Below are 13617 nucleotides of genomic sequence, written 5' to 3'. Positions count from 1 at the left end.
TTTTAGTCAGTTTATACCATTTCAAAATTTAGAGAGGCACAAGAGGAGTTCATTAGAAAGGCTTATTATGATGTCATACTTATTTCTAACGGGTGTTTGGGAACCACGTATGAGGTATAGGAGGTTGTTACAAATGATGGCCGTCGAAAAAACACTCTTGGCATCATTTGTGTGTGAGAGAGAAATATGAAATTGTTTGCAGCTGTCATTTGTTTGAGTTCCATAGAATAAATATAGGCATGCACTCGCAGTATTGATCTATAATGATGTCACATGACCACCAGAGAGGTATATGCTGAGTAGATGGATGAAAGATATTAGTAGAGCACACATGAGGATTCCAGTAAACTATGATGGTTTACTTACTACTCCTTCATAGTTGAGATACGAAGCTATGTGTCAAGCTTTTGCACGAGTGACAAACTTTGCTACAGATGATGAACGGTGATTACATGCGTAATGCATTGGATAAAAAATGAAGGTAGTCTACTTGTGAGTGCAAAGTCGAATTGTGGAATCAATGTCTGTTAGCATCAGGCTTCTCAAGTACCCAATAATTGTACTAATTCACAGAATGCACCAAGCGGGAGCATACTGGATCAAAAATGGCACATAGAAAGGGCGCACCAAAGAAATTTTGGAAGAAAATCCCTTGAGATTCAACTTCGAAAAAATTGAAGGTATGTGATAAGTGTATTTTTACACACTTATTAGGTATTTTAATGGGTTATTTATTGATGGAATTAAGTGAATTTCTATTCATAATTATGGTGTCTGACAGAATTCCAAATTGGAAGAGAAAATAGCTAAAGGAAGGAGAAGAGGACCAAAAGTGTACAAAAACATGACTTTACAGACCAAAGTGTACAAGTGTCGAAAGTTTAGGGACCTAAGGTTGCAATTTTTAGAGAGCGTGGTTGAAAGAAAAGACAAATTTTGGGGGAGTAATACGTACAAGATGAAAGACGAGGGATTGAACTTGTAATTCCTAGAGAATAAAAATAGCAAAAAGAGGATATTGAGAAGTGACATCGCGTTGCCAAGCTTTAGTAACCAGTGGCACTGCAGTGCCACTTACAGGGTGCCATAGCGCCATTCGCGGGAGAGACTTAGCGTCGCAATGCCACACCATGACGCTGCGGCCGCGTACTAGGGTTCGTTTGGCTTTGTTTTTAATTAATTGGGGACCATTTTGCAATTATAAAATCACGATTTTGAGCCATTTAAAAGGGAAATTGAACCATTTTTTCCCATATTTCATCCACGTTTGGAACCCTAGCTTAAAGAGAAAAGGGGGCAAGCAAAACGAAAAGAATTACCACATAAAAAGGAGGAAAATCTTTGAGAAATCCAGACCAACACAAGCAAATTTTAAGGATCCGACCAATGGATGTGTTTATTTCTTTGTCTTGTATTTCACATTATATTTTCTCTACTTTTGTGATGTATTTCTTTAATCTTTCCACTTTGTCCTTTTAAATACAATGGGCTAAATATTTTGGTGTTGGGATGAATGATGAAGCTTGGCTAAACTGTATAAATTTCTATATTTCCTTATTAATGCTTATGCTCTTGTATTTTTACCATTGTTTTGAGTGCATTATCATTATTGTGGCTACTATGTGATAATATCAAGTGATTTGTGTGATTATTGAGAAATTCTTGCACATTTTTAACCGAGATGGTAGAAATCCCAGATTCTTGTGGAGATAGAGATATACTATTAACCCTAGGTAATTCCACATTAAGTTATTTTCATTGATATTTAATGTTTCGATTGAGTTTAATCGACATATAGATATAGTAGGTTAAACCAATTGATTAGAGTTAATTTCACCCGAGAAAGGTAATTAACTAAAATAGGAAAATCGGGTTTAACAAGATAAGTAAGCATGTTCTATTAATTTGTTTGTGAGAAATTAATTTATTGATGGCCAAGTGGAATCATGAATCCCAACCCATTTAAAATCTAAATCTAATCATTAACGTAATTGTGTATTTTAGTTGAAAGCGTAGAATTTTCTTTTCATTTTTAAGTTCAAAGATTTTAATTTTGTTTGTCTTTACCATTAATTTGAATTAACTCTCCTGTAATTGGAGTCAACACTTTTCGAGGGATCGCCTCAAACTCAAAAAGTCCACTCTATTACTTGAATGTGACCTGTGCACTTGGGGTGTACAATTTTAGCGAATAGTATGCTTAGCTGTTTGCCTATACTCTTTATCGGATTTGAAGAAAATTTAGTCTGATTAATTTTGATGCATGTATAGACTAATCTGACACCAAAAGTAAGGAAGAGATCAAAATCGAGACAGAGTAATATGCTTGATGGAGCAATAAACATTTAGCCGGCTCAACAACAATAATACTCCATGTCGTCACCATTCCCCCTTTCACAATTTCCATCAATAAACCATTATCGAAAGGGTAATCAAGTTTCCTATATTCTTAGTTTCTAGTAGTTTCTATTATATAAATAGCTCAATAAATTTTCTTCATGCATGCACCAAGTAAATGTAAATTGATTTTTGGATGAGTTCCTATCTTTTGATGGTTTTCTTATGGCAATGATGCACAGGCGATATGGAGCTTTTAGCAGGTGATCAATCATTTGGTCTTCAATCACAGAAGGTTTGGCAGGACATGGCTCGATATTATATCAACATTCTTCACTATCTCTAGTTGTACATTCATGATTTCCATCAATAGTCCATTGCTATATGGCTCAATGTCATGTAAATTGATTTTTGCAATCACTATAAGATTTTGGATTAGTTACAAATATTGCTTGGGATTGGGATGAAAATCAGTTTCATACTAGGGGTCTATTTTAATTTTTTGTATTAAGAATTCTAAAAAGAGTACATACATGGATGTTCTATCAAAGCTAAAATTTAGTTTAACATGTAATCAAGAGTATTAAATTGACCAAATTGATGTAGCAGGCAGCTGATGAAAATATACACAAAATGTTGAAAGTTCCATGTACAATGTGTCATTAATGTCCATTGAGATGGTGAATGTTCAAAATATAAAACATTGAAAGTTCCATGTATAAAAAAAGGGTGAAAGTTCTATATACAAACTGTTGAAAATCTTCGAGAATGTCATGCAGTAATTTACAAAAATAAATTGCGAATAAATATTCGGGCAGAATTTTAACTTACAAAATTAGCGTAATAGATCAGAATGAATAATGGTCAAGGCAAGAGTTCGACTCTTTCTCCTTAAGACAAAAATGCCATGCACTGGTGCTGTCGGTCTTCTGGCACTCGTTTCCCAAGATACAACGACCTCAACTTGTAATAATAGCACTCCAAATTACAAGACCCAACAAACCTATTAATATTTGATCTCTCGAGAATCGGAGAACTAAAATGCACGAAAATAATATTTAGGACTGAAATGCAAATATATGGAAAGTTGCAGGGCAGAAAGACAATATTGTAGGAGAAGGGAAGTAGAATAAACTTTTTGGAGTGAATAAAAATCGGGGATTTTGGGTCTATTTATAGAAGTTGAAAGGTTGTGCCCAAAAGACACAATAGCCGAAAGGTTGTGTCTTCGAACAGACATGACCCATTTGGACAGGGAGTTAAAACTGTCACCAACAGTTAGTTTCTAGAAGAATCCACGTGTCTTGTACAGAAAATTCGGGAAAAAATAAATAAATAATATAATATTTTAATATATTATTTAATTAATAAAATAATATAATTTAAAATATTATATTACCAATATATATACCAACTGGGCCAAGCCCAAGCCCACGACCACTACCCAAGCCCGTGCTCGTGCCGAGTCGGCCAGGCGAATGGACGGGGCGCGCACGTGTGGTCTTTAACTAAAACCTAGTAGCATGTAGGTCATCTCCCCTCTAAAGACTAGGGGTACCCCTTAGGGCCCAAACCCAAGTCTTTAACTTGATTTATATAAAGTGGTTTCTATTCTTCTAGTTTTCCTATGTGAAATTGGCACTTTTCAATTTTCTACCAATTTTTATTCCTAATTATTTCAACTTCAAGTAGTCATCTTTTGGCTTTAATTTCTCATTCACCCTTAATTAGTTTTAAAAAATAAATATATATATCAATTCTACTCATGGAGTAGAATGCACTTGGCCAAATAAATCATTTATCCAACTAACAGGACCCACTTATATAATTGGTCAAAAGCTAGTCAAACCAACTAATTATTCCAAATTCCCAACAATCCTCTACATGAATGGAAATCAATGTAATAGATGATGCAAACCCTAACGAGAGATCAGGCGGAAAGTTATTGCATCTGGATAGATACCTTATGAGTTTGAACCTTCCATAGTAGTATACTATCATATTTACTTGGCTAATCAGTGAACGTAATGTCTTAAACTGTCAGCTATTATTGTAAATCACGACAATAGCATCAACACAATAACCTCCCTAATATTTTCGAGTTCTCACTGTCATGTTCATTTTGGCCCTAAACAACTCTTGGATTTCATAAGTGTTTTAGAAAATTCAAACCCTTGAAACATTCTCATGGAAGCGGCCTCACTTCGCACTTATATAGGTGATTTCCTATTAAGAGTACCTGCCATACTCCACTTGGATAGTTCAAGATATAAGAATCATTAAAAACATATCTTAACCTAAAACTTTCTGCAGATAGCACTTCTCTTATCATAGGAACCGGTAGGAGTAAACTCCGAAGTGCTTAACTTAGTTGTCCCATTGAACCAAGATCTTGGGATCTCTTGTCAGCAAGGTTGGGTTATCATTACAAAGATCCTTACTTAGCAGGCTTTAAGCACATTCTCCTTGATAGACAGTACATTTGATCTCTTGGTAAACCTTTTGTGAGCGGATCCGCGAGATTTTCTCTAGATTTTACATAATCTATGGAAATGACACCAGTCGAGATCAACTGCTTAATTGTATTATGTCTTCGATGGATATGTCGAGACATACCATTATACATATTACTTTGTGCTCTATCGATAGCCGACTGACTATCACAATGTATACTAACTGCAGGCACAAGTTTAGGTCAACTTGAAATATCCTCTAAAAAGTTACGAAGCCATTATGCTTCTTCTCCAGCTTTATCTAAAGCTATGAACTCTGATTCCATCGTGGATCGAGTTATACACGTTTGTTTAGATGATTTCCAAGATACGACCGCGCCACCAATGGTAAAGATATAACCACTAGTGGATTTTGAGTCTTTTATATCTAATATCCAATTAGTATCACTGTATCCTTCTAATACAGTTGGATATCTTGTATAATGTAATCCAACATTTGAGGTGTATCGTAGATATCTAAAAACCCTTTTCAATGCCTTCCAATGCTCATTATTTGGATTACTTGTGAATCTACTAACCTTGTTCACTGTATATGCTATATTCAGACGAGTGCAGTTGCTGATATACATTAGACTACCTATTATTCGAGAGTACTCCAACTGAGATACGGGCTTACCTTTATGTTTGGCCAAATGTAGACCCAAGTCTACAGGAGTTTTAACTGGACTTTCATCATATACATGAAATTTCTGAAGCACGGTCTCAATATAGTTAGATTGAGATAGAACAAGTCCCTCGGATGTTTTAAGGATTTTAATTCTTAATATTACATCTGCAATACCCATATCTTTCATATCAAAATATTTTGTCAAGATTTTCTTAGTAGTTATTATGATATCATGATTACTACTCATTATTAGCATGTCATCGACATAGACACATACAATTACATATGCACTGAGTGTGGTTTTAATATAAACACATTTATCACATTCATTAATCTTAAAGCCATTTGACAACATAGTTTTGTCAAATTTTTTGAGTCACTATTTTGGTGATTGCTTGAGTCCGTATAGTGACTTAATGACTCTACACACCTTTTTCTCCTGCCCAGGAGCAGTGAACACCTCAGGTTGTTCCATGTAAATTTCTGCGTCTAGCTCTCCATTTAAGAAGGTTATTTGGACGTTCATCTGATGGATCTCTATATCATGCAATGTTGCATTACAATTAATACTCTAATAGACGTTATTTTTGTTACAGGAGAGTATGTGTCAAAAAAATCAAGACCTTCCTTTTGTTTGAACCCTTTAGCTACCAATCTATCTTTATATTTATCAATTGATCCATCAATCTTTAATTTTCTCTTGGAAATCCATTTGCAACGTAACAATTTGTTACTTGGTGGGAGATCTACTAGCTCCCACGTATGATTCCGCATAATAGAATCAATTTTACTATTGATTGCCTTTTTCCAGAATGGGGCTTCTGGACTTGACATAGCTTTGTTGAATGTCCTAGGTTCATTTTCTAACAAATAAGTTAGAAAATCTGGACCAAAGGATGTAGCTGTTTTAGACCTTTTACTATGTCTTGGTTCTTCATCACTTTTATGATTACGAATTGTAGTATTATAAGTTCGTTTTTGTGAACTAATCTCTTTCCTATTTGTTAGATTTCGTGTTGGCTATTCTGTGAACAAAAGGGTAAAATTGTAAATGTTCAAAAGTTTGGGGTCAATTTGTCAATAGTTAAAGGTTAGGGGTCATTGTGTACATGTGTAAAAGATGAGGGACTCAATTGAAATTTTGACAAAGTGTGCTAGGGTTCGAGCTATGAAGTAGGATAAGATGTGTCGTTGAAATTTCGCTAGCTGCTCTCCAAGTGGTCGCTTGAGCAACAAAAACAGAAAGGTCGTTACTTGCTTCTCACCCCCACTTCGCTCGAGTGACAGTGTTACCCATAAAACCCTATTTTCCTTTTTTCGACATTTTAACCCGACCAAAATAACCAAATACACTGCATATAAGAAAAATTGCGCCGATTTTCAGTGGTGCTCTCAAGGGATTGAAATTGAAGAAAACTCTCCACACTTTGATTCTCTTATTCAACCTCATATTTGATTTGAGCAATTACATAAAAAAAAATATCAAATCAACATTCACCAAACACCACAACACAACCTTCTAGAGCCTTTGTTGATTCTTGAAGATCGAGGAAGGAGATCGGAGTCCCGATCATTAGAGAACGGGCCGTTCTCTTGAATACACAGGAGATAGACAAAATCAAGAGTCGGGAATTAGTGTAGCACGTAATCCAGGAGGGCTAGGTGTCGAGAGTTGGTGCAGGATCACGCATTCCAGGAAGGCTTTGAGGAAATTATGGTTAGGATGTCAGAAAAATCAGTGTAGGTTGAGCCTGGTTGATTGTAAGTTTTATTTTCGTTTATAGTTGATTCCTACTGGCTTGAGCCCGAAGTTTTACCCACATTAGGGTTTTTCCGTTATCAAACAATTGTGTTATTTATCTTTCTGCAATTAATTTAAGACCGGTATTCAAATATAGGATAGTAAAGCATGTGAATTGATCTGGACAAATTAATATTTGTGACGTGTTGCAATTATTAATTGATTGAAAATGAAAATTTCACATAAACACCTATTCACCCCCCTCTCTAGGTGTTGATTGGGTCGAACTACAATATTTCAAGTGGTATCAAAGCCAAATCTCGATTCCTGACCAATAGTTGTCTAGATGAGTCAATCACTGTTTTTGTCTCCGTATTTTGACGGAAGCAACTATGCCTATTGGAAGGTTAGAATGCGTGCGTTTCTTAAGTCCCTAGATGAACGTGTCTGAGTGAGTGTACAAAATGGTTGGAAACCTCCTTCCACAATTGTGTCGGGTGTTGTAACCCCAATTGACATTTCCCTTTGGACTAAGGATGAATTGGCTAAATGCAACTGGAATAGTAAAGGTCTCCATGAATTACTTATGTCTGTGTCTCCTGAAGAGTTTAGAAGAGTGTCAATGTGTGACACTGTTAAAGAGGTATGAGACATTCTTGAGACAACGCATGAAGGAACTAAAACTGTGAAAAATTCTAAGTTGCAAATGTTGGCCTCAAGGTTTGAAGAAATTAGGATGAAGGATGATGAATCTTTTGATGAGTTCTATGCCAAATTGAATGACATTGTTAACTCTAGTTTCAACTTAGGTGAGAGGATTCCCGAGCCCAAAATTGTGAGGAAGGTTCTTAGATCCTTGCTCGAGAGATTTAGATCTAAAGTTATAGCTATTGAAGAAAGCAAGGATCTGGATACAATTAAGATAGAAGAACTCGTAGGATCCCTTCAAACCTATGAACTCACCATTTCACAACTGAGGAAAAACAAGTTCATAGCCCTAAACACTGTTAGGGAAGGAGAGTTTGAGTCATCTGACATGGAAACTCTTAGAGATGATGAGATTGCCTACTTTGTGAAATAATTTTAGAAAGTCTTAAAGGGCAAAAAATGGCCTCAAGAGAAAAGAATAGACGCCCCTAGTAAATTGCAAAGAGAGAAGGATGATAAATCAACTGCTAGGAACCCTGGTAAGAAATCTCAAGTGGTTAGGTGTCATGAGTGTCAGGGATTTGGGCACTATAGAAATAAATGTCCTAGCTTTAAGAAAAATCTAAAGAAGGGGAGTAGCAAGGCATTAGCTGTGTCCTTGACTGATGATGATTCTAATTCAAGTGAACAAAGTGATTCCTCAAGTAGTGAGGAGGAAGAGGGCTATATGACTTTTGTATCTACTGTCAAGAGTAACAAGTCTGGTAATGATTCGGAGGATGAGACGGATATACATGAAGCTTATCAACTTCTGTTTAAGGAAAGTCTCAAGATCAAAAAGGTAAATAAAACATTATTTAAGAAGGTAGACAAGCTTGAGAGAGAGAATGAGAAAATCACCTATGATCTTCAAGTCTCATCTAAGAATCTTAATGAGTTGAAGTGTGTCAATGAGAAATTAGAGGACAGGGTCAAGACATCGACTTGTGGATTAGAGAAATCCAGCACTCAACTACAGTCATTTGTGAGTGGAACTATGAAACTAGACGATCTGTTAAGAACGAACAAAGTAGCTGGAAATAGGCAAGGTCTAGGATTTGTGAAGAGTGATAGCAATGTGTCTAGTTTATCCAAGGCCACATTTGTCCCCGCTTCCAACAGATCTAATGTTTCAACAAATCCAGAATCCAAAAACAAAAATTTCACTGGACTGAAGGCCACTAGAGCTCATAGTATTTCTGCACCTAATTTTCATGATCAACACTCACGTGCATCTGAACCTAGGTTCATACCCACTTGTCATCACTATGGTGCCTTAGGCCACACGAAACCTAGGTGTCGAAAGCTAGCAAATAGGAATCGAAGTCAGGATATCCCTTGTCGATTGAACTTCCTTTCAAATCAGGTTAGCCACTTAATTGAGATGGTAACGAGGTTGACTAGGATCACCTTGACCTCAAGAAAAGTTTGGGTAAAAAAATCTGATGTGGGTGAGTATACTAAGAATCTAAAATATTTTGTTGTGCATGTTGCATATAAAGCTCAACATACATGCATGTGGTATCTTGATAGTGCTTGTTCGAGACATGTGTGATAACAAGGCTTTATTCCCTACCTTTGATGACTGCAACAACGGTGTAATTACCTTTGGGGACGGAGCTACGACACCAATCTGAGGTAAAGACTCCATCACCATTGCTGGACTTCCTACAATATCCAATGTACTTTATGTAGAGGGTCTTAAGTCCAACTTATTGAGCATTAGTCAAATCTATGATGCTGACTATGAAGTGAGTTTTGTCCAAAAGAGATGCACTGTTTATGACGCTTCTGGTGATGTTGTTCTTGAAGGTGTTAGAACATCTGATAACTGTTATAAAGTTCTTCCAAACTCGAACTATGTATACAGTAGTGCTAAAATTGATATGTCTGAACTTTGGCATCAAAGGCTTGGTCATGTTAACTACAGAAGTTTGTTTAAATTGGTCAAAAAGAAGATTGTTGATGGTTTACCTAAGATTGATCAAAGTGAGAATGTTGTGTGCAAGCCATGTCAACAAGGAAAGCAACTCAGGATGAACCATAAGCGAACCTCAAAAATCTTGACGAATAGACCCTTAGAGCTTATCCATATGAATTTAATGGGACCATCTAGGGTAGAGAGCCTAGGAGGCAAACGGTATATTCTGGTTATGGTAAATGACTTTTCTAAATACACCTGGATTGAACTATTAAGAGAAAAATCTGAGACGGGTGATCTGGTTAAGTCCTTATGTAAAAGACTTAAAGTTGAACAAAATCTTCCTATTTCTAGGGTTCGAAGTGATCATGGGAAAGAATTTGAAAACTTCAATCTAGAAAACTTCTGTTTGGAGGAGGAGATTAAGCATGAGCTCTCTTTACCAATCACTCCACAGCAAAATGGAGTTGTTGAGAGGAAGAATAGAGTGCTTCAAGAAATGGCTAGGGCCATGCTTCCCGGCAAGGATCTAGCAATGCATTTCTGGGATGAAGCTATTAACACCACATGCCACATAGTAAATAGGGTATACTTGAGACCGAAATCAAACAAGACTCCCTATGAGATATGGAAAGGCAAAAAGCCTAATGTTAAATACTTTCGGGTGTTTGGCAACAAGTGTTACATTATGAGGGATAGAGAAAATCGAGGCAAGTTTGATTCCAAAAGTGATGATAGGATTTTTCTAGGATATTCTAAGAACAGTAGAGCCTACCGAGTTTACAACTTGCGTACTTAGAGTATCCTGAAATCTGTAAATGTTGTTATTGATGATGCCTTTACTGAGGGGAAAAGTGCTGAAAATGGGGTTGACATAGAAGATCTAAGTGATGATCAAAGAGCTATTGCTGAAAATAAAGAGCAATCAATTCCAAAATCTCCACGCTCCTCAGAAAACATATTTGAACAGGGTCTACCAAATTGGGATCAGTCTAAGCTTCCTAGAGAACCATCTTCCAGGGTCAAATCTAATCATTCTAAGGTTAACATCATTGGGAATTTAGATGAAGGTATGAGATTACGAAAGAGAGTTCTAAATAACCTAACATATACTAACTATGTATCCCAGATTGAACCTAAGAAAGTAGAGGAAGCCGTTAGAGATGAATACTGGGTGAATGCCATACATGAGGAGTTTAATCAATTTGTTCGAGATAATGTTTGGTATCTAGTTCCTAGGCCTGATGATTGTAATATGATAGGTAATAAGTGGATCTTCTAAAATAAAATCGATGACCAAGGTACCATAACTAGAAATAAGGCTAGACTAGTTGCCCAAGGGTACACTCAGGTGGAAGGGGTAGATTTTGATAAGACTTTTGCCCCAATTGCTCGTCTTGAGTCCATTCATATTCTTCTTGTGGTTGCATGTACCTTAGGGTTCAAGCTATATCAAATGGATGTCAACACTGCATTCTTAAATGGAATACTTCAAGAAGAGGCGTATGTTGAACAGCCAAAAGGATTCATTGACCCTAAGTTTCCTCATTATGTCTACAAACTCAATAAAACACTGTATGGTCTGAAACAAGTGATGAGTGTAATTCACTCATTAAACATACGCCTCTAAATCATGGGTTTTAGCTTGTTCTTGAGCACTTTTGAACGTTTTGATGTGTGTGTTCGTGTTGTCTTGCAGCTAAATCAACATTCGAGAAAACACCATAATTGAGAGCTTGTGATGAATCTAAATGGTGGTCATAAAATGGGGGCATAAATTAGAGATAAGAAAAGAAGATTGCAATGGAAAAGAAGCTTAGAAGGTGAATGATTCAAGCAAGGAGCAGCTTGTTAGGTGCCACGACTCCCAACAAAAGGAGAAAGTCAGCAGGAAGTTGGGTGCCATAGCGCCCAGCGTGAAAACAAGAAACAGAACAACTGGCGCCGTGGCGCTAGACTTGGGCGCCACAGCGCCATAACCTAATCACAATGCGGTGCCGAACCTCGCAACGCCTAAAAGCCCAAATTTTTGGATATTTCTCGGCCCAAGATGTTCCCTAATCACCTAAAATTAGAAGATAACATAAATACCAAGAGAAAAACCTAAGGGAGGCGGTTCTTTTCTGGTAATCTCTCTGGGCAAAAAGGGTGCAAAAATTGAAGATCCATTCAAGAGGCAAGGAAAAGAAAATTGAATTGCATCAAGATTGACGAACAATTGGGGAAAAACAAGTGGCTTCAATAAGTTTTTCTAAACCCTTATTTACTATTTGTCATGTTCTTTATCTTGTATTTTGGTATGTTGATCGATTCAAGCATGAACTAAATTCTTAGATCTAGGGTTGATGTAACCTATTTGAGACATGATTTGATTTTAATATAGTTATTTTTTTCAGTTTTTCCATGGTTTATTTGTGTTGTTTTGTGCTTAATGCTTTCAATTGTCTGATCATTAATTGAATGAATCGATGTCTTAAATTTAATACTCGAGAGAGGGAAATTTAGACATGATTTGGAACAACATAACCAAGATTTGTAGGTTTCGAGAGAAAGTGCAAATCTTTGGGGGGTATAAACAAGAACCAAGAGTTTTAACAATCTTTATATATTTAATTCGGGATAGAGATATTAGGGTTAAAATATAACGATAGATTCTATTGGCACTCGAGAGAGGGAATAGAATTAAATTAGGATTCTTGCCTATAAATTGGGAAAAACTCAATGGAAATGGCTATAGAGATTGAGAGCATGTTGATAATATGGTGAAATCAATCCCTAGATCTCCATAGTTTGATTTGATTTTTAGAAATTGTCTTACTTTACTTGCATTCTTTATTCCATTTAAATTAGATTAGCAAAAAAACATCATTCAAACATTGGTTTTGTCTAAATAAAGTGAAAATCGAAACAATTATAATACTCAGTGAAATTTGAATATCAATCCCTGTGGGTTCGACATTTTAAATTCTTTACTATATTACAAAACTTGACAACGTATATTTGCGGTTAAATCACGTTATATAAAACGCGTGGCAACAAGCTCCTAGAGCTTGGTATGACAGACTAACCACTTACCTCGTTGAGCATGGGTTCTTACGAGGTGGTGTTGACAGAACCTAATTCATTAGACATATTGAAGAAACTATCACTGTAGCTCAGATCTATGTCGATGACATCATCTTTGGCTCTCCTATTGACTCCCTTGCTCTTGAATTTGCTAAATGCATGAAACAAGAATTTGAAATGAGCATGGTTGAAGAGCTAAGTTACTTCCTTAGTCTTCAAGTAAAGCAAACTGATTGTGAGCTGTTTATCTCTCAATTAAAATATGCCAAAGACCTTGTGAAGAGATTTGGCTTGGACAGTAAGAAACACACAAGAACACCCATAAGCACAAATGTTAAGTTAAGACATGATCCTACAGGTAAGAGTGTTGATCGACTGTGTATAGGAGCATGATAGGCAATCTACTATATCTTACAGCTAGTAGACCTGACATAACGTTCAGTGTTGGAGTATGTGCTAGATTTCAAGCTGATCCTAAGGAGTCCCATCTAGGTGCAGTGAGGCGCATTATTAGATATGTCAATGGGATAGTAGATCATGAGATCTTGTATTCCAGAGAGTCCAATCTAGAACTAGTCGGCTATTCTAATGTCGATTGGGCCGAAAACGTCGACGATAGAAAAAGTACCTCGGGTGGATGTTTCTACGTTGGTTCTAATCTTGTCTCATGGATGAGTAAGAAACAAAACTCAGTCTCATTGTCCACAACCGAGGCAGAATACATTGCAACTGGTAGCTGTTACAC

General features: G+C 36.5%; 1 protein-coding gene across 1 annotated transcript; it reads left to right on the top strand.

Annotated features, from left to right (window-relative positions):
• The first annotated feature begins 7904 nt into the window (after positions 1–7904).
• On the top strand, positions 7905–11785 carry LOC111406762. Its single transcript, XM_023036140.1, has 7 exons — positions 7905–8270; positions 8424–9251; positions 9388–9481; positions 9581–10470; positions 10606–11068; positions 11246–11381; positions 11644–11785. The coding sequence occupies exons 1-7, from the start codon at positions 7905–7907 to the stop codon at positions 11783–11785; spliced, it is 2919 nt and encodes a 972-aa protein (XP_022891908.1).
• Positions 11786–13617: the final 1832 nt, after the last annotated feature.

The sequence above is a fragment of the Olea europaea genome, chromosome 12, assembly GCF_002742605.1.
Source record: "Olea europaea var. sylvestris chromosome 12, O_europaea_v1, whole genome shotgun sequence".
Classification (NCBI taxonomy): Eukaryota; Viridiplantae; Streptophyta; class Magnoliopsida; order Lamiales; family Oleaceae; genus Olea; species Olea europaea.
The sequence above is the reverse complement of the archived record's forward strand: the minus strand, read 5'-3'. Positions and strand labels throughout refer to the sequence as shown.

Bases quoted from the DNA above. Each gene is read 5' to 3' on its own strand.
- LOC111406762 (XM_023036140.1), top strand. From the start codon at position 7,905: ATGTTGGCCTCAAGGTTTGAAGAAATTAGGATGAAGGATGATGAATCT. The intron at 9,252-9,387 runs GTTAGCCACTTA...TTGCATATAAAG, and splicing joins TGAACTTCCTTTCAAATCAG to CTCAACATACATGCATGTGG. The intron at 11,069-11,245 runs GTAATAAGTGGA...CATGTACCTTAG, and splicing joins TGATGATTGTAATATGATAG to GGTTCAAGCTATATCAAATG.